This window comes from Ruditapes philippinarum, unplaced genomic scaffold (genome assembly GCF_026571515.1).
Source record: "Ruditapes philippinarum isolate M1 unplaced genomic scaffold, ASM2657151v2 ctg5638_1_1_1_1, whole genome shotgun sequence".
In the NCBI taxonomy this organism is placed as follows: domain Eukaryota; kingdom Metazoa; phylum Mollusca; class Bivalvia; order Venerida; family Veneridae; genus Ruditapes; species Ruditapes philippinarum.
In genome coordinates this window covers 58,741-82,194 of record NW_026857973.1, presented here as the reverse complement: position 1 = coordinate 82,194, position 23,454 = coordinate 58,741, and the positions used below count along the sequence as shown (strand labels likewise).

Below are 23,454 nucleotides of genomic sequence, written 5' to 3'. Positions count from 1 at the left end.
CCGCCATTTAGCGACAAGGCCAGATTGCTCCCGAGCTGGTTCCTTTACCATAGTCACTATTTGAGGCCTGAAAACGCCGGGGGTCTAAAGTGCGTTGTTTCGCGTATATATGAGGTAAAGGGTTAAAGAGTTATGACAAAACTGATATAAAATGATGATAAAAGTAGGGGTCATGTATTTTCTAAGAAAAATTTACATAGCGTCACATTTTTTACTGTATTTTTTACTGTAGATTCACTTAAAAAATCTGCTATGACGCGGATAAACCAGCAATATTAAAATTGAAATTCACTTTATATCAAATACAACCTTTGCTCTCATTTTTCTACCAAAATGTCAAAAACATATCCATGATGAAATTTAAACAGAAAATAGCTTAAAATGTGAACGTCTTTGGCCATGCAGAGAGAAAAAAATAGTGTCCAATAACCTGTCCGCCATTTAGCGACAAGGCCAGATGGCTCCCGAGCTGGTTCCTTTACCATAGTCAGGCCTTTGAGAAGCACAAGCGAAAAATCCCCGAAAAAAAAGGAAATTCCGTAAAAAACCAAGAAGCGGGGCCACGCTTTTGCGCCCAAAACAAACCCCTTTTAGAACGTAATAGCTATCGCGTGCGATCCTAAAAATTTTCGCTGCCACTTTTAAAAAGTTTCGCTCCGAAATTTAAAAAATAAAAAACCTATGTCCCTTTTAGGGCCACACTTTTTGTTGTTTAAAATTTTATTTTTTAAAATCATTCTTTTTAAAAAATTTTTTTAATTCATCGAAAAGAAACGTGTCCAATATTAACGTTTAAGAATACCCTTTTATATGTTTTTTGTTTATTTTTAAACCCGGGCACATGTAAATTGAAATTTTAATTTGGGTCCCCGGGGGTTTTAATTTGAAAAGGTGGAAATTCATCATGGACATTTGCAATCCAAAATTAAAACCATCGATCCTTTCCTTAAGTATATGTTGCAAAACAGCCAATGACTAATGATAATTATACATCCCTTCCTAAGATTGGGTAATTCGGGGAATCCTTTCATCCTAGTCAACCCAAAATTTATGATTCAATGTGATTCTAGAGCTGTGTATAAATCACATAATCAATCTATCGTCTGAAATCACATAATCCATCTATCGTCTGTAATCACATAATCCATCTATCGTCTGTAATCACATAATCCATCTATCGTCTGTAATCACATAATCCATCTATCGTCTGTAATCACATAATCCATCTATCGTCTGTAATCACATAATCCATCTATCGTCTGTAATCACATAATCCATCTATCGCCTGTAATCACATAATCCATTCACGTCTGTAATCACATAATCCATTCACGTCTGTAATCACATAATCCATCTATCGTCTGTAATCACATAATCCATCTATCGCCTGTAATCACATAATCCATTCACGTCTGTAATCACATAATCCATTCACGTCTGTAATCACATAATCCATCTATCGTCTGTAATCACATAATCCATCTATCGTCTGTAATCACATAATCCATCTATCGTCTGTAATCATATAATCCATCTATCGTCTGTAATCATATAATCCATCTATCGTCTGTAATCACATAATCCATCTATCGTCTGTAATCACATAATCCATCTATCGTCTGTAATCATATAATCCATCTATCGTCTGTAATCACATAATTCATCTATCGTCTGTAATCACATAATCCATCTATCGTCTGTAATCACATAATCCATCTATCGTCTGAAATCACATAATCCATCTATCGTCTGTAATCACATAATCCATCTATCGTCTGTAATCACATAAGCCATCTATCGTCTGTAATCACATAATCCATCTATCGTCTGTAATCACATAATCCATCTATCGTCTGTAATCATATAATCCATCTATCGTCTGTAATCATATAATCCATCTATCGTCTGTAATCATATAATCCATCTATCGTCTGTAATCACATAATCCACCTATCGTCTGTAATCACATAATCCATCTATCGTCTGTAATCATATAATCCATCTATCGTCTGTAATCACATAATTCATCTATCGTCTGTCTAGGCTCTATCGTTTGTGATTTATATAGATAAAAAGCAATACACTTTAGAATTATTCACAAATAAAAAAATGAAATAAAAAATAAATTCAGAATTGGGAAAGTTTACGAAAAAAATAACTAAATCAAACCATAACAAATGTATTTAACCTTATACATGTATATGACTGATTTACTATAGAACATACAGTACGAAATTTGACTAGGCTGAGTCTTTGAGGAGACGGACACGATTTATCTTTTAGTAAATCTATCACATCTAACACAGCATATCCGGTACAGGAATTTAATGGCTATAACTTTAAACAACAATACTTTCCAAGTAAATTTACCGCAAAAAATGCATTAGGTCTTTTATTTTTGATTTAGTACTTCCTGAAACCTTCCACCCAAAAATAAAGTCATTCAAAGATAAACAAAAACAACCTTTAATCACACTTCATGTACACAATAACAAACAAGTATAGTTAAAATATAAGCAGCCTTACCAGGGATGACTTGAAATGGGTCACTTCAAAATTTAAAAGAACTACTAGAACACGACAACAAAGATGCTTTTTGTGCCTTAAAGGGGGCGGATGGACCCTCATAAAACATAGACTACAACACTGTCGTATACTAAAGTCACCTACGCTGGTACAGAGGTGATATTTGTGCGTTTTATTTATCTTATGCGCACGAGATACTAAGTGGTAACACGAAATAATTAATTGGTGCGCACGAGATACTATGTCGTGGCCACAAGTCACTATGTCGTGCGCACGAGATAATTAAGTGGTGCGCACGAGATACTATGTCGTGGACACAAGTTACAATGTTCTGCGAACGAGATAATTAAGGCGTGAGCAGGAGATAATTAACCAATCAGATAACACTGTATACATGTTTATGAATTTTCTGAGTGAGCTGGAAATGTGCCGTAAGGCAATGGTGCCCCTACCTTACCCTACTGTCACAGTGCCATATATCCAAATTATTGATTAGACAATGATTATACATTTAGCGTCTTTGTGGACTAATGTTTGACCCAATGACCTCAAAATTATTAGGTCTCATCTACTGATCAGGAGCAATGTCCATACTAGCTTATACAAACCATGGTTTGTCTGCACAACCATCACGATACTTTGACAAGTTAACATGTTGTTTGCACATGTCATCACGATAATTCGACAAGTTAACATGCTGTTTGCACATGTAATCATGAAGTTTTGACAAGTTAACATGTCATTTGCACATGTCATCACGATACTTTGACAAGTTAACATGTCGTTTGCACAAGTCTTCATTATATTTTGACAAGTAAACATGTCATTTGCACAAGTCATCACGATTCTTCGACAAGTTAACATGCTGTCTGCATATGTCATCATGATAATTTGACATTTTAGCATGGTGTTTGCACTAGTCATAATACTTTGACAAGTTAATAGTGCATTTTGACATGTCAGCATGATACAAGATATAATTTCTTTTTCATAAGTCATCACGATTCTTTGACAAGTTCACATGTTGTCTGCACAAGTCATCATGATAATTTGACAAGTAAACATGGTGTTTGCACAAGTCATCATGATACTTTGACAAGTTAACATATTATTTGCACAAGTCATCACGATACTTTGACAAGTTAACATGCTTGTGCACATGTCATCACGATATTTTGACAAGTTAACATGCCGTTTGCACATGTCATCATGAAATTTTGACAAGTTAACATGTCTTATGCACATGTCATCACAATACTTTGACAAGTCAACTAGTCGTTTGCACAAGTCATCATTATATAATGACAAGTTAACATGTCATTTGCACAAGTCATTATATATTTTGACAAGTTAATATGTTATTTGCACAAGTCATCATGATACTTTGACAAGTCAACAAGTCGTTTGCACAAGTCATCATTATATTTTGAGAAGTTAACATGTCATTTGCATAAGTCATTATACATTTTGGCAAGTTAATATGTTATTTGCACAAGTCAGCATGATTCTTTGACAAGACATGCATACGGAAGCTTGTATGTACCCCCGCTATGAAGACATGAAGTCGTCTCCCTCGACTTATAGAACACAACAAGTCGTCAAAATTACGACGACAAGTTTATATATACCATGTCATTTTGACAAAATATATGTCATCATGTCGAGATACGGTATCCCGACTTTCATACGTTAATATATTTGTCGACTTACATGTTATTTCTAGTCGACAAATATATTAACGTATGAAAGTCGGGATACCGTATCTCGACATGATGACATATATTTTGTCAAAATGACATGGTATATATAAACTTGTCGTCGTAATTTTGACGACTTGTTGTGTTCTATAAGTCGAGGGAGACGACTTCATGTCTTCATAGCGGGGGTACATACAAGCTTCCGTACATGCATGTTAACATGCTCAAATGACAAAATAATATCATCGTTTCACAAGATAGCTAAAACATTGATCACATAAGACAGTCACGGCGTTCCATAATTTAAACTTTAGATTGAAATATAATAGGGCATACTCAATGGAGAAAATTGATATTCGACGCCGGGGATACAGGATAACGGATTTATTCCGGACAACTGTCGTGACTCGTGACCATGTTAACTGAATTATCTTCTCCTATGTATATCGCCTACTGTACGGAAGCTTGTATGTACCCCCGCTATGAAGACATGAAGTCGTCTCCCTCGACTTGTAGAACACAACAAGTCGTCAAAATTACGACGACAAGTTTATATATACCATGTCATTTTGACAATATATATGTAATGATGTCGAGATACGGCATCCCGACTTTCTTACATAAATATATGTGTCGACTACAAGTAACATATATGTCGACATCCATGTTATTTCTAGTCAACAAATATATTAACGCATGAAAGTCGGGATGCCGTATCTCGATATGATGACATATATGTTGTCAAAATGACATGGTATATATAAACTTGTCGTCGTAATTTTGACAACGTGTTGTGTTCTATAAGTCGAGGGAGACGACTTCATGTCTTCATAGCGGGGGTACATACAAGCTTCCGTACCTACTGCGTTAGTAACGTAGTAGACAACACAAAAAACATGATAGTATGACACTTTTGTCAACAATCTTTCTTGAATTAAGATGTCAGTAATAATGAATTAACGCATTAAACCCTAACTAGATCAGTATTTACCGTTTACTTGAAATTTTATATCATTGTTTTCATTTTACCATCTGGAGGCCAGTGGCTTTAAGAAATTTAGCATAAGTGAAAATGAGTATGATGACTTAGTGATTAAGCGTCCTTGATTATTTTCCGCTAACTTGTAATAAATGAATTTAAGCGACCTTCCATCTTGCGTCTTTTCTAACCATGCATGCACAACCTACTTATCTACATGATATATATGTACCTACTCACGCGAAAAAAAATGTTCTTTTTGTTTAAATGAATATCATATTGGTATGATTTCCGCTCACTCTAAGCTTGTTTTTTTGTAAAATAAAACTATTATAGTTTGGCGGGTGCAATAAACATACCCTTTTGTATTTGTACAATATCTTGTGTCTACGTGCGAGTTTACCAATGTTTATTTTTCACGCTTCATATTTATACACATGCAGTATTACAATTAATAGTTGTTGTCATTGCAGTGGTTAATTTTTGTTTGTTACAACAAATCTTGAATTTTGTATCGGTTAATTTTGTAAAAAATATCTAAATTAAAACGCAGAAATAAAAAACATCAATGCGAGAAGGGTGGCACCGCAGAAATATGATACGCAGAAATTTAAAACCCCTTATTTTAACTAAAATAGCAGAATATTAAGCCCGCAGAAATAAGTACTTATACGGTATATGCATATAACGAGCTATTACGAGCAAGTAATTCGGATGCAGACTTTCACAACCCAGTCACGAAATCAAGCCCCATAACTCCGTCCCCCCCCCCCCCCCCCCCCGAAAAAATATATAAACTTTTTGGTGTAATCTTACATAATTTTCCTTTAAACCTTGAATCTCAGTAAAATCAATCTTCGCTATGACACATAAACAATAAACTTTCTACACATACATATATCTAGAAACCCGAACATTTACAAGGCTTTTTTGTTCATTAAAACGAGTAACATGTTTACAATCGTAACTAACAAAAATATAATGGATGTTTTCTGTTTGCTTCAAATTATTACTCAATTATTTTCTATACGTATACATGTAGAAAAACTTAAATAAATTGTGTAATCTGGATTTCTTTCTTTTAGGAATTTATAATCATTTAATCCTAAATGATTTTGGGATTGACTTAAACAAGGACATATCAAAGGATTAAACATATAAACCAGGTATTTCAAGACTTCTTATTTTATACAATGACTTTATCGATAGATCTGAGTGTGTAGCTTTTTGTACGAGCATTCAAGATAAACTAAGACTGATATATTTGTATAAACAAGTTTATCATGTTGATCAGTAAGTCCACTACATAAACATTTTCCAACATTCATTCGGGATTTCTTACTGGAGAAATACTTGGATATGAATTGAAATCGTCGCATTTGGAATCGTTGAAATAACAGTACCTATGACGGACGGCTCATGTATAACTATTTCACATTTGTTGAGCGCTTTGCTGCTCACTGGAGATATTTGTGTTCAATCCATTGTATTCATTGACGGGCCTTTATTTATATAACAAAGAGAATGGAATATAACAATTTAAAATAATTTTGCTCGAAAAACAAAAGATACATGGTTTCGTTTTGATTTAGCACGGAATTTACCAATCTGTAGATATGCTGCTGGTGGAATATTCAACATCGTGTGTGGCCAATTACCGTCCCGCCACAGCTAATAGTTGTACAAGTAGGAAACCAAGAACAAAGTCTCATTTGGCTAGGCAAAGGAGAGAGGTATAGACTTTATTTAATTTTAACTTTATGACTCGACTATTTATTTTAAAATTACACCACGAAAAGTGAAAATTACATGCTTAATGTTTAGTTTTCGTGTATAATGTTAGGTCGAAAAGTCGATTGTAGAAACATGATGTAGAAACATGTAAGAGACAATTGAAATTAAATTCAGTTTAATTTCATATTGACTTAGAATTCAAATTTACTAACTTTTCTGTCAATAGATGTTAATACATATTTTAACCCTTTACCTCATACAGACGTGTTTTGACGGCTTTTCGCCCCCCCCCCCCCTTTAGAGGACTCAAACAGTTAAAAATGCCCTATTTAGGCCCCAAACACTGTTTTTCGTTTGGAAAATGTTGATAAAAAAAGTGATCACTTTTATCAAAAAGGTACATCAAGGGGTTGCCAGAAGGGGTGTGTGCCCCCTTCTGTTTCGGGGGTTCGAAGGGGGCAGCAGCCCCCCTCATCGCCAAGAACATTTTGGACATGTGACAGGCTAAAATGTACGGAATGCCGTTAGGGCCATCGCCTATGAATGTGTTGATCTGAAACGCGATAGTCGATAGTACGATGGTGAAAACGCGAAATCACGAAACTACGATGGTGAAAACGCGAAAGCACGATGATGAAAACGCGATAGTACGATGATGAAATCGCGACAGTACGATACAACGATGATGAAAACGCGATAAACTATCGTGTTTTCACCATCGTACTGTTGCGTTTTCACCATCGTAGTTTCGTGATTTCGTGTTTTCATCATCGTACTGTCGAGTATCGCGTTTCATATCAAACCATTCATAGGCGATGGCCCTAACGGCATTCCGGAATGCCGTTAGGGCCATCGCCTATGAATGTGTTAATCTGAAACGCGATAGTCGATAGTACGATGGTGAAAACACGAAATCACGAAACTACGATGGTGAAAACGCGATAGTACGATGATGAAAACGCGAAAGTACGATGATGAAATCACGACAGTACGATGGTGAAAACGCGATAGTACGATGATGAAAACACGACAGTACGATGATGAAAACGCGATAGTACGATGGTGAAAACGCGATAGTACGATGGTGAAAACGCGATAGTACGATGATGAAAACACGACAGTACGATGATGAAAACGCGAAATCACGAAACTACGATGGTGAAAACGCGACAGTACGATGGTGAAAACACGATAGTTTATCGCGCTTTCATCATCGTAGTATCGTACAATCGCGTTTTCATCATCGTACTTTCGCGTTTTCATCATCGTGCTTTCGCATTTTCACCATCGTAGTTTCGTGATTTCGCGTTTTCACCATCGTACTATCGACTATCGCGTTTCAGATCAACACATTCATAGGCAATGGCCCTAACGGCATTCCGTAAAAATGGCCTCAGGTCGATCGTAAGGTAACGTGTTACCAACGCTGAAAAGTCTTTTACTTGAAAAGTTGCAGCACTTTGAAATTAGTTTTGATGGAAAAAACAATGCAAAATAGTGATTTTTGCAATTTGAGACGTCCCCCCGTTGCCATGGTAACAGGAAATTTAAGTTTGAGCATGCTGTTACTGAGGCTATGGTACAGTCAAAATTTATGCCAAGTTTCATCAGTATTGCAGCATTTTTCTTAGTTTTATAGCAGTTTGAGCTTGTATCAGAAGGCTTTCAATGAAAACGGCCATTATTCATAATATGCTCATGAAGGAAAGGGTTAAAACAGTTTTTATTGGGGTTGTATAAAAAAGTTTCTTGTATTTCTTGTCCTCTTTGCTCAACATACTGAAACGGTAGATTTTTGCGCAAATCGGTAAATTAATTTCATTCTTAAGATGAATGTCTTAAAAAATAAACACCGAAGTGAACTAATTGGTACAAAGAAAAATCGGAAAATATCATTTTCGTAACTTAACACTACGTGAATGGTTCATTCCGTTTTAAACTGTATAAATCGATTATTGTTTTACTAATTCATGTTCCGGAAAATAGTAACAGTGAATATCATCGCTACAATATCACCATGCACTATTACATGTATATGACCGAGTGAACCGTGTACCGAAATTTAGCTGCTCCTTTAACATTTTAACCAGTATGACTAAATCACGCAACGGAGGTTTTTTTTGGCACAAAGCGCACAATTTTTTCTCAAGTTTGATTTTCTTCCAATATTGTGGTTGGAGGCGTGCAGCTTTATATACTGTTTATTCCAATCTAATGATATAAACACTTTTATGTAAATCTGGGACTTATAATTGTTTGATTAGCATACTTTATGCCTGTTTTGGAAAATCTCTGTTGCAGAGGATATTTTTCCATATACTTATCAAAACATTAACCGAAACTTGAGTTTTACAAGAAACTTTTATTTTGACACTACTTTTAATATATATCATTATGTCTCCCAAAATTTTGGGAGACATATTGCTTTTGCCTTCGCCGTCTGTCCGTCCGTCCGTCCGGTTGTCCGTCCGTTGTCCGTCCGTCCGCATTAAGCTTGTCCGGCCTTCACAGGTCAAACTACTGGTGGGATTTCAACCAAACTTTACAGGAGTGATCAGTACCATCCCTAGTTGTGCACATCACCGGCACGTTCCGCTTCGCTGCACAAAATGGCCGCCAGAGCTAAAAATAGAAAAATCTTGTCCGGCCTTCACAGGTCAAACTACTGGTGGGATTTCAACCAAACTTTACAGGAGTGATCAGTACCATCCCTAGTTGTGCACATCACCGGCACGTTCCGCTTCGCTGCACAAAATGGCCACCAGAGCTAAAAATAGAAAAATCTTGTCCGGCCTTCACAGGTCAAACTACTGGTGGGATTTCAACCAAACTTTACAGGAGTGATCAGTACCATCCCTAGTTGTGCACATCACCGGCACGTTCCGCTTCGCTGCACAAAATGGCTGCCAGAGCTAAAAATAGAAAAATCTTGTCCGGCCTTACTAGGTCAAACTACTGGTGGGATTTCAACCAAACTTTATAGGAGTGATCAGTTCCATCCGTAGTTGTGCACATCACCGCCATGTTCCGCTTCACTGCACAAAATGGCCGCTAGAGCGCTATAAATAGAAACATCTTGTCGTCAAGCTACTGGTGGGATTTCAATGAATTTCACATGAGTGACCATACACAGTTTTGGGAGACATATGTTTTTGTGACAAAAACCCTTCTAGTTTATTTTGAATTTAGTTTGATAACATAACATCAATTGTTCCCTTTGTCGAAAAATTATCCCTGATGTGCCAAGAAAATTTCCATTTCTCCGGCATATAATCTTTCAAAACATTAAAAGATGAAGTGTAAAACAAACTTTCATTATGATAATATATTCAATATATATAATAAATTCTAATTTGTTAAGTAATTGTAATTTATAAACATTCATTGTGCCTTTTATGCAAAATTATCTCCAAATATTTTCGAATTAAACAAATCTTCCACAGCTACAAAAAGACCTCCTCTCGCATGCTTCTTTTTAAAGCAAACTTGTATATTTAATAGAGCTAGCTCTACCTTACCTACAAATGTGTATATATTATGCAGAAAAAAGGTGTTGTGTTGATGTGCACTGTAACACCGCACTTTGGGGTCAAACGCACTTTGGGCTCAAAATCGGGAAATTGACCCTAAAGTGCGTTAATATGCTACATATCAACGCACTTTGGGTTCAAGAGGTCTAAAGTTGTCATCTGAGTTCTGCTTTAATACTGAGTACTGACTTATTTTCTATCTGCGACATTGGAATATTTGAGGTGGAGTTCAAGATGGCGGTCAATACTTGATAAATTAAAAGTTTCATTAATTTTACCACTTGAAATATCTTCATATAACAAAATTACGGTGGCATAAAAGTGACATTTGCATTTTTTTTTAATTTTAGTTTTGCATACATATTTTTTTCAGTTTGCATTTGGCATTTGCAAATGGGGTACTGTAATTTACAGATGGCGAAGTGTTTGAAAATGGTGTTTTACAAATGGTGTAATTATCCAAACCTCTACTTTGCAAATGGCGTCATGTTAAAATATGTACGAAAAAACAAAAATAAAATATGTACAAAAAAAACTAAAATAAAATATGTATGCAAACTAAAAAAGAATACGTATGCAAAACTAAAATAAAATATGTATGCAAACTATAAGCATGTATGTAACGGATTGTGGAAGCTAATAAATACAACGAGTGCATCAATAATTTAAACATGATCAAATTATTTACATGTAGAATTACCCGACGTTCTCATATTATGTTGGTCGTATCCGTCACCTCCATCCAAGGTCATTTTTGTTGCTTGAACATTTCATTTAGAACAATTTGTCAACACAAACTATATTTCTGATTTTATTTGTATTTACATAAGCCTTTTTACAAATTTTAACCTATCGAAATGAGACGAAAGTTTCCCATTATATGAAATATCTTATAGATTATTTAGTTGTTATCCAGTTTAAAATGTCTAAATTAAGGGTGTAAATATAGTAACATAATTATAGTAATGACTTCATTTGTAGAAACAACGTTGTCCAAATAGATAAGTTAGCACATTATTAACCAAATTCCAAATAAATCATATCGTGTGTGTGTGTGTGTGCGCGCGTGTGTGTTCCCTATTACAAACGGTCGAAACGGAATATATCCTTAAGAAAAATTAAGTGGAGCTGTATAGAACTATTGATTCCATTAAGGTGATATGTTATTGACTTATATATATTGACATAAACTAAAGCTACACTGAACGAGCTAAACATCATGCTATATAAATGTCGTTTTAACGTTAAACGGGTTAATCAATTTTTACAACCGGTTTTCAAAAGATAGAATTACTTGACATGCTCTTGTGAAGTCTATCTTTTACTTTATTGTTAACAATCAAAATAAACGACATAGTCCTTTGTAAACGAACTTAAGACTTACTTAAACCATAAAGACACCTAGAATGTTTTAATCGAAAAACGCTTTGAAAGATATTTGTGATTAAATACCCTGAAAAATGATAAACATTTATATGGCAGGTTGAAATAAAATAACGACGAATGTGATGGAAATAATAGCATTCTTGATATCTATTGATTTATACAACTTGATATCTATTGATTTATACAAGATATTTTCATTTTTGTGCATTTGTTCATGTCTCCCTTGATCAACTATTGATTCAGGATTAACCGTGGAATGATAAACGATTGATTTTAGATCCATCGTCAGAGAAAAATACGTTTATTGGGTGGATGTAAACCAATAAAAGTTGGATGCCAGAAAATGTTCCATTTAATACAAAGCACACACATGTATTAGCATATTCAGCCCGTCGGGATTTACATGATTTGTGATCAATATTCGCGAGAACAGGTCATGAGGATTCACAGTAAATTTAGATATGATAATGGTGTCAGCAGAAAGGTGGGTTTATTTATTAGATACACTTAGTGTTTTAAGTAGCGAATTGAAACTGTTAAATGAAATTATATAGATATCATTATTTGTACTAAAGCAGACCCGGAGGCAGTACACATTAAAAATTGAAAATGACTGAACTTTCATGCACAAATTCATATAGTCCTATAATAGTACACTTCGGATCGCTACGCTCTATACCATGCAGGTAGCTCAAATGAGTATCGCACAAAACCCGGAATAAACAACCAACTTGCTTTCAATTTATCACGAACGGCGTCGCATGCATTAAAACCACGTGATGAATCAATTCAAGTTATCTGATACAAAATTAGAGGTGATATTTGTTCACCGACCGTCAAAATGCAAACAAAATGCCTACCGAGTATAATTAATGAAAGTGAAATGTACCCAAGTTTGTTGCTTGCCTGCCTCAAATCTGACGCACCCGACAAGAATTTTGTAGACGTATTCTATGTGTTTTTGGCGAATGTCGTGCTACGGGTCAAGGATATAACCACGATTACCTTCACGCCTATGTCCCCTTGTAAAGTACGATCATATTATACATGTTTATACCTCTACCTCGGTTGGCTCGATCTACCGAACTCTCAAACAAACTTTCACGGCCTGAGTTCGAGCGGAGCTATATTACCTATAATTCTGGAATCGTTCTGTGAAAATGTAAACTTTAGGACCGCAACATACAGGTCTGTAGGTTCGTGTGGTGTAAATTTATATTTATAAATTGTATATATAAAAACCGTCCGTTTACCTCAGTAGGTAGAGCGTTGGACTGTGAATCGGGCGACTCAGCTGCATGCAGGTTCGATTCCCGAACTTTGTAGATCACTTCCATTGTGATTGATCATGAAATACCTTCTACCGTCATTCTACTGTTATTCTGCTCTGGTATGTCAGTTCCTTGCGAATGTGAAGGCAATTAGTATTGGTAAATGGTTGAACTATGCTCTAGTAAATTCAATTACGCTGACTGCTGTGATTCGGAGGGTAAACTACTACTACAACCACGAAGAATATGAAATGGGTTCACTTCTCGATAACCATCCATCGCAAGGCAATGAAAGGTTTAATCTTTATTGATTAATCGAATTTTACGTTATGTAAAAATCTCGGATATACGAGAAATAAGAATAGTAAATATATCAAGTTTTTTCATCATCGTGCTACTAAATGATACTCAAGCTTTTCCAGAAATGAGAGAAAACTTAATTACTATTCATATTATTTTGTTTATTGAAAGACGAATGCAATTCAGTACCAGTTCGACTCTGATTTTTGGTTTTTAACGGTACTTGTAAGTCTGATTTTTGGTTTTTAACGGTACTTGTAAGTCCCCTGTATAAAACTGTATCTAGAGTTTGTCGCTTGTTATAAATGTATATCATTTTCTCTTATCGTACTCAACTCAAGTGCTCTTATAAATGTGCCGGTACAAATTTATCTGAGTAAGAGACAACCATGTACAATACCTAAAACAAATATTTACAATTTAACCGATCTTGCCGGTAGCGCCCGACATATCGATTTATTACTAAATTAAACACGCAGAACTACGGAAGCCCTGGAGGGACATTTATTATTTAAAACTTATTACTTATTACCTATTATTTATAACTTATCACTTATTATTTACAGATTATAACTATATTTAGTATTGAAACGCGCCTTGTTTGGCAGGTAAAACTCTGTTTACATCAAGAGAATTAGCGGGAAAGATGAAGTAGAACATCATTTATATAGAAGGTCATATAATACGGAAGCCCTGGAAGGAAAACTATTACTTATTATTTATTACTTAATATGTTTAACATAATTATCAATTATAATATATTACTTATTATTTAAAACATATTATTTATCACTTATAACTTATTTCAGTCGGATATTTGGATATTTCTTAGTTACATAATAATTTAAGAAGTACGGAAGCCCTGGAGAGACATTTATTATTTAAAAATTATAACTTATTACCTATATTTTATAACTTATCACTTATTATTTACAGACTATTACTTATATTTAGTATTGAACAACGGCATGGTTGGCAGGAAAAAACTGTTTACCTCAAAACAATTACTGGAAAAGATGAAGGAGAACATCATTTATACAGTCATATAATACGGAAGCCCTGGAAAGAAGATTATTATTTATTACTTATTATTTATTACTTAATATGTTCAACATAATTATCAATTATTATCTATTACTTATTATTTATAACTTACTATTTATCAATTTTCTTCTTATTTCAGTCGAATATTTTCAGTTACATTATAATTAAGAAGTATTTAGTTTAAACATATTTATTGCATACATTACATAATCAGACCACAACATACACAGACTTTAAATGACATATTTGACTGAAATAAGTAATAAGTGAAAAATAATAAGTTATAAATAATAAGTAATATATTATAATTAATACTGATGTTAAACATAATTATTAAGTAATAAGTAATAAATAATTATTTTCCTTACAGGGCTTCCGTAATATATGACCTTAAATAAATGATGTTCTTACGGTTCTCCTTCATCTTTTCCGGTAATTGTCTTGATGTAAAAAGAGTTTACCTGCCAAACATGATAATTTAATATAAGTAATAATCTGTAAATAATAAGTGTTAAGTTATAAAGAATAGGTAATAAGTAATAAATTTTAAATAACAAATGTCCCTCCAGGGCTTCCGTACAGAACTGACTGAAACAGCAAATTGTCGTTTACATATAAAATCACAGCAAATTGTCGCATGTTATAAATGTAATATCACAGCAAATTGTCGTTTGTTATACATGTAATATCACAGCAAATTGTCGTTTGTTATACATGTAATATCACAGACAATTGTTGCTTGTTATACATGTAATATCACAGCAAATTGTCGCTTGTTATACATGTAATATCACAGCAAATTGTCGCTTGTTATACATGTAATATCACAGACAATTGTTGCTTGTTATCAATGTAATATCACAGCAAATTGTCGCTTGTTATACATGTAATATCACAGCAAATTGTCGCTTGTTATACATGTAATATCACAGACAATTGTTGCTTGTTATCAATGTAATATCACAGAAAATTTTCCTTTGTTATAAATGTAATATCACAGCAAATTGTCGCTTGTTATTTATGTAATATCACAGCAACGTGTCGCTTGTTATTTATGTAATATCACAGCAACTTGTCGCTTGTTATCAATGTAATATCACAGCAACTTATTGCTTGTTATCAATGTAATATCACAACAACTTGTCGCTTGTTATACATGTAATATCACAGCAAATTATCGGTTGTAATCAATGTAATATTACAGCAACTTGTCGTTTGTTATCAATGTAATATCACAACAAATTATCGGTTGTTATCAATGTAATATCACAACAACTTGTCGCTTGTTATACATGTAATATCACAACAAATTATCGGTTGTAATCAATATAATATCACAACAACTTGTCGCTTGTTATAAATGTAATATCACAGCAAATGATCGGTTGTTATCAATGTAATATCACAGCAACTTGTCGCTTGTTATCAATGTAATATCACAGCAAATTGTCGCTTGTTATCAATGTAATATCACAGCAACTTGTCGCTTGTTATTAATGTAATATCACAGCAACTTGTCGCTTGTTATCAATTTAATATCACAGCAACTTGTCGCTTGTTATCAATGTTATATCACAGCAACTTGTCGCTTGTTATCAATGTAATATCACAGCAGCTTGTCGCTTGATATCAATGTAATATCACAGCAACTTGTCGCTTGTTATCAATGTAATATCACAGCAACTTGTCGCTTGTTATCAATGTAATATCATAACAACTTGTCGCTTGTTATCAATGTAATATCACAGCAACTTGTCGCTTGTTATCAATGTAATATCACAGCAAATTGTCGCTTGTTATCAATGTAATATCACAGCAAATTATCGCTTGTAATCAATGAAATATCAAAGCAACTTGTCGCTTGTTATCAATGTAATATCACACAAACTTGTCGCTTGTTATCAATGTAATATCACAGCAACTTGTCGCTTGTTATCAATGTAATATCACAGCAAATGATCGGCTGTTATCATATAATATATCACAGCAACTTGTCGCTTGTTATCAATTTAATATCACAGCAACTTGTCGCTTGTTATCAATATAATATCACAACAACTTCCCGCTTTTTATCAATGTATTATCACAGCAACTTGCCGCTTGTTATCAATGTTATATCACAGTAACTTGTCGCTTGTTTTAAATGTAATATCACAGCAAATTATCGCTTGTTATAAATGTAATATCACAGCAACTTGCCGTTTGTTATAAATGTAATATCACAGAAAATTTTCCTTTGTTATCAATGTAATATCATAACAACTTGTCGCTTGTCATTAATGTAATATCACAGCAACTTGTCGCTTGTTATCAATGTAATATCACAGCAAATTATCGGTTGTTATCAATGTAATATCACAGCAACTTGTCGCTTGTTATCATGTAATATCACAGCAAATTATCGGTTGTTATCAATGTAATATCACAGAAACTTGTCGCTTGTAATCAATGAAATATCAAAGCAAATTGTCGCTTGTTATAAATGTAATATCACAGCCAATTATCGCTTGTTTTAAATGTAATATCACAGCAACTTGTCACTTGTTATCATTGTAATATTGCAACAAATTATCCGTTGTTATCAATGTAATATCACAGCAAATTATCGCTTGTTATAAATGTAATATCACAACAAATTGTCGGATGTTATATATGTAGTATCACAGCAAATTGTCGCAAATGGACGTGCTTTCAAAAAGAAACAAATTTTTGTTATAGTTTTGTGAAAAGATTTTTTGTTACAATCTTTATGTACTGTGAATTTTCTTTAGCGTTGAAGATGTTATATATAAATAACACACATGCTTGTGGGTAGCAGTAAAAATATCACCCCGAGGAAAATACCGTTATCCGAGGCGTTAGCCGAGGGAAACAACATTTTTAGGACGGGTGATATTTTTACTGTTGCCCACAAGCCTATGTGTTATTCATTTTATTACCCCGAACAAATACTGTAATCATTTGAAAATTTCAACCTTAATCTCATGTAACTAAACTGAACCAAGAGTAACAATAAAGCCTCTATCACATCAGCCGCACGAAATTTGGTTCGTACGATTTGTTGAGAAATATGTGCCGTAGAAACGTCGCAGGCAATTTCGCAGTATATTCAGACAGATTCGTAGATCGTAAGGCCGACGTACGCTGTTCGTACGGCGGCTGCATTGTTCGCACGATATTTATGCTTGAAAATTGTACAAAAACCAACAACATTTTGTACGGTCGTCGCAATCTGACCGTGCAACAGACGTGCGATTGCTAAGACAGTCGTAAGGCAATCGTACGAAATTGAAAAAAATCGCATGGGCACAGCACGCCCAACAAGAATCCGCAAGGCTGCCGCACGGCTGCCGTACGATGTATGCACGAATTTGAAAGTGACGATTGAATGCAACACCATCATTAAAGTGCCCCGTATTGTTTCAATCAAACCAGGACTGCCATTCAACCACAAAAGTTGCATTTGAGTATTCTAAGACGGAGACTTCGTACCCAATAGTTCTGGCGTTGCTTATTAAAGTGCAACATGGCCGGAGAACACGCTGTGTAAAACCCCGGCCCGTGTTCAGTAAGAAAAGAACAGGAAGGGGATTAAATAATATTTTCATTGTTTTATGAAACTAAAATTGATCATACTTTGCTAGAATTAAAAGGTTCATACTAAAAATGTAAACAATTGCTGATTTGCAAAGAAACAACCCTATTTCGGGATAAAATCGACAAATAACAAAACAAAGTTAGAAATAATCAGATTAAAATAAAGATCAGTTTTAGGATCAAGATCAATATTCGGATCAGCTGTAAAATGCCCATATATTGCAAAAATAATAATAAATTTATTTTAAAATTTCATTCATATGCCATTTCAAGTCAAATTTTATTGATTTTTGTATTTTCTGATCGAAGATCAGAAAATACAAAGCTGACATTCAATCTCTGACACAGAAGTTTCACGACAAACCTAACAACAAGTAGATCTCAAAACAGCTTAAAACTAGCGATTTAATAGAAAGAAATATTTTTATTTTGTTACAAGTATCCAACAAATTACAACGCACTCAAAGTTTAAAAGTAGCGTTGGCTTATAGAATTGTCAATAAATGCACAATCACAAATTACGCGGATGAATATGATTTGAATCAATGAAAATTCTATTTTTAGCGATGTCGATTACCGAATACTACACAAATAAATCTGACTGCCGAGTAGTGGAATATATAGATTCTACATGTCGGACTGTTTGGGCGAGAAAATTTTCGCTAAATTATTTACTTCAATTTTAAACAACAGGTTTATCCTGAACAAAATATCTCGAAATTAATAAGGATTACAAAAGACAAGAATAAAGCCGAAATGCAATGGAAGTTCTAAATTTAGAAAGAATTGATTTTATTCAGGCATTGTTTGTATAACTTCTCAGTGGTGCAGGGGTAATGCGCTCGTTTAGTGTGTGAGAGGTCTGGAGTTCAAATCCCAATCGAGGCAACTTTTTTTTAAATTCTTTTTTAAGTGTCTTTGTTAAGGAAGTAGCCATTATATGCAAGGATAAAGTGTGGTTGTTATAAAAAATGAACATAAATGATTTTTTGATGCAACTCTAGTTATGCAAAATTCCGTATGTATCAAACTCTGGTGCCCCGCAAGATGAATTATAGTACATAAAAATAAACTTATGTACAGGAAAATACATGTAATGGATACAGTACGATTTAGATTGCAAACATCAGAAAATATCACAGAGCTTGCAGCCCTTTGATTTAATTTGATCCTGATCTTGATCCTTAAATCTTTCTGAACACGGGGCCTGGATTGCGCGACGTCGGTTGTTTGGCCAATATCACACCCCTCCCAGAAGCTGGGATAGGAGTCAAAGGGTGAATACATAGGGGTACATAAGGATGAGCCGCAACATGTTTGGGATTTTGAAAGGATATGATATTTATTAGATGCGCAACTGACGCAACTGTCGTAGGACTGTTGCACGACTGTCGTACGAGGTATACGACTGTCTTACGATTGTCAACTGTCATGTGACAGCATTCATGTCATGTGACAGCACGATGTTCGTAAGGCATCCCTGCGGTCGTCGCAAGACAAACGCAAAACATTATGACTTGAGAACTTCTTGAAATCGTGAATCTGTCGTACGGTTGTCTCAAGACTGTCTTGAGACGTCAAAAATCTGTCAAAAAATCGCAGAAATAATGTGCATATTGAGAAATCAGTCTGTGACGTTGCGGCAACCTTGCGACTTTAAGAATTCGTACGACAGGCACGAAACACAGCGATTTTTGTTAAAGTGCGTTTTTACGGCTGCCCTAAAGCTGATGTGATAGAGGCTTAACTCAACTTACCTTGCAAGTTTTAAAAAGTTCTTTTTCTTTTATTCCTATAGCAAATGATATCTACCAGTCATAAACATACAATAAGCTGCGTTTCATAATTTCATTTAAGATCAAAACACAAACCAATTTATATGGTTATGATCTGTGAAATCTGATCCTATACAGAATATCAATCACATGGTTTTTGACTATGTACATTTACGATGATACATCTGGTTTATCACATCCAAGGGGCAGGACGTGAAGTGGTTGCACACTTGGTTCAAGCTAGCGAATTGGTTGCAAACTTGACAATATGGCGAACACGGCGTGATTTTTTGAAACGGGTGAACGAATTTTTGCGAGGCAAGTGGGTTTCTAGGATGCTGAAACCTTTAACCGAGTGTGGCATATATATTGCATTATGGAATAGACATACTAATGAACTTCAAAATAACAAAGAAACCCACTTGCCTCGCAAAAATTCGTTCACCCGTTTAAAAAATCACGCCGTGTTCGCCATATTGTCAAGTTTGCAACCAATTCGCTCGCTTGAACCAAGTGTGCAACCACTTCACGTCCTGCCCCTTGACATCTGTAATGTTTCATGGATAAAATTCGTTTAATAATTCTTTGTTGCATGCTTTAATCGCCTGTTTGTTAGACACCGCGTGCACGCGGCGTATAGTAGTATAGCAATGGGGAAAATTTTAGAATTGATTTTGTGTATTTTTTTTTGTTTTAACAAAATCACACTGTTTTCAAATATTCTAATAAAATAGCTTTTCTGATGTACAACATGTCACAGAGTTTTAAGGGATTAGAAAAAACGTTTAACTGAAGTGATAGTGCCAGGTTTGAATATCATATTCTTTTTATCATTATCTAGTTTTATCTACCTAATAAATAACCTGCCAATGAGCCGGTCTATAGTCGATCGTTCTAAAACTTAACCGTTGAGAGAGGTAACGACTGAGGCAGTGTCACTCACTTCATTTCCTCCATATGCTAGCATTTACAATGTAGTTTTCGTTGACGGTGCGGAAGGGAACCAGGACAACTTCACTTGTCGAATAATTAAATTATAAGTTACAAAGCCTAAACCACGCCCACTATCAGAGAGGCGGTTCTCCCTCAATCCTTAAGAAAGTACGCCAAACTCTGCGCACCGGTTACGCTACGGCTAGTAAGTGGAGACCACTGCAGAACAGTTCGTCCTCAAAATCATACGAACATTATGCAATGCGCACCAATATTCAAATGGACATATTCTCGACACATATTGTCTTGAATTTATTTTGAGTATGCGAATCATTTCAATTTCACTTGTTATTCAGTTTATTTTGCTTCGACCAGACGTTTCAATCTTTGACGCAACAGACAAACATTTCAGAATTTTAGACACGGCATTACTTTGTGAATTTATGCATAAGTTCTACTTTTTCACACAAAAAAATGCAACTTAATTATGTAACAATGAGTACATACCAAGAACATGGAGAAAAAATTGATTTGTGCTTCGGATATTCAACTGTAATAGAGAACGATTTTCAATGCTGATTGACTGTTCACATCATTTGGCGACGTCTTTGATGTGCAGCATCACCATTTAACTTGTTTCATTTTGACATATACATGTAATTATTCCCATGAAATAACTTCCGCTTAAAAGGGATGTTTACCTTTTTGAATATTCAACCAAAAGATGTTTAAGTCGCGAAAAGCACTCTGTATGGTGCAAACAACTTAGTTTTATATAGTCACATAGTCACTTTTGGTGATGCCCAACGAGTTCGCCTTCGTGGTGAATTTCAAAAAAAGATGCTGAATCGAGAAAACAAAATGGCGGCCATCTTTTTTCATGAAATTATAATAATTAAAAAAATACAACGTGACCAGATTTTAAACTGTTAAAAATTGCTTTTACCTATGTAACAGTACAAATTTCTTAGTCACGTGGTACACTTGCATTAACAGCTGTAAAAGTTTCCCCGTACTTCACTTCAGTGTTGTTATATTTTTCTGGTCCTTCGGGATCATTGATGCCAGCAATATTAAGTGTTGAGAATTGAGAACCGCTCAAGCCGGGGCTAGGGGGCGTGAGGGATGTTGCACTTATTCATTATCCCTCATGTACAGACTCAATCAAACCGAGTCTGCAATTCTTATGTAATTTTGTTGTGATTAATGCTTCCGAGGAGCACTTTGTTTCCAGATTTTTGACCACCGTTTTGAGCGTGATTTTGACTTTCTGTCGACTCTTATAAGTACAACGTGCATATTTTACCGTATAATTTCGATTGTCGGTAGGCTAAACTTCTGTGACATAGAAAATTGAAAATAAGCTGATAAAATGTGATTCAAGCCGTTTTTATAAGGTAACGCCGATGTACGTGAATAGTGCTTCGCGGTAATGCCGGAAAATGTGACTTTTTCATATATGGTACTGAATTATTACACAGGTTTAACGCATTTTATCGGCGAAAATAATCAAGTTTTTTGTAACCTAGTCAATGTATTTTCTTCGAAACTTATTAAGAAATATATGATACTAGTAATTAGATTTTGACAAACTTTCAACATTTTGATTACATATTGTAACTTAATACAATTTGATAATTGTCTCCTGAAATAAATTATTATTTGCAAACATGTTGCCCACGCCTGATCTTTTTAGAAAATAAGAACAATAAAATTCTCTTGTAAATCAATTGAATATAAAATAATAAAAGACAATCAAGAGAAGTATCTGTATATTTATACCTAAAATAATGCACCAGTAAAGCTTGAAAATCTCAATATGTCCTTTACTGTGTTGGTGTGATGTGAAACCCAATCAAAACAATTATTTGGCTGTAGCAATTTGCCTGCTAAACATGGGATTATTTATTCAATTTATTTATTTCTCTTATATAAGAAATTGACTTTATTCAAAAGATCTTGTACTTAGAAACTATGATGCCCAAAACTTGTAAATAGCATAACCTTATTATCCTCTGCTAAAGTTAAATAAATTGTAACACTTCGGGTAAAGATTTACCCAACTGTTGGGGTTTCTTATTAAATGTTAACTTGTATGAGAAAAACATATGGATCTAAGAGCTTATGCTTGCCATTATTATAGACGTTTACAAAAGTAACAGGACTTATGACCCTAAAAGAGGCCACAAGTACAGAGTCACGTCACATCCGTACAGACTGACCATTTATTTACTTACCCAGGTAGCTCATTCGTACAAAGTTCACAACTGAGCAAAACCATTTCATAAATTTAGCAGGTAAAGGGTGAAATAGATTAAAGAAGGTTGAATATATTTTGGTTCTTTTCTCAATGTAAAAGTACTAAAATAAAGGTACTTTTTGGCGACAATGATCCACGCCAAATACTAATATTTGTGTATTGTATTAAGGGGTGGAATAATTTGAAACAATTTTAATTGTATATCCAGTAACGCCGGAATGTGAAAATAACGCACGATTCGTGCAATAAGTAATGCAGAATTGTGCAATTAATGACGAGTACCTGACAGGATTTCCTGCGCGATAAGTAAACTGGCCAATATAAATCAAACTAAAACGGAAACAGAATATCGACTTCTATAACACATTACTTCTATTCAGCTCCCCCATGTCACTATAACTACAAATAAAAGTATATATTAT

The 23,454-nt window shown here is 34.5% G+C and overlaps 1 protein-coding gene across 5 annotated transcripts in view; it reads left to right on the top strand.

Moving 5' to 3' along the window:
* Positions 1 to 6,135: 6,135 nt before the first annotated feature.
* The window catches only part of LOC132751634 (uncharacterized), a 46,390-nt gene continuing 29,071 nt past the window's right edge, over positions 6,136 to 23,454 (top strand). For 2 of the 5 annotated variants that reach the window (XM_060741824.1, XM_060741828.1), the window contains exon 1: positions 6,387 to 6,935. In XM_060741824.1, the coding sequence (XP_060597807.1) occupies positions 6,819 to 6,935 (117 nt within the window). In that variant the 5' untranslated portion in view covers positions 6,387 to 6,818. The other 3 variants (XM_060741825.1, XM_060741826.1, XM_060741831.1) reach the window with 3 other exon arrangements.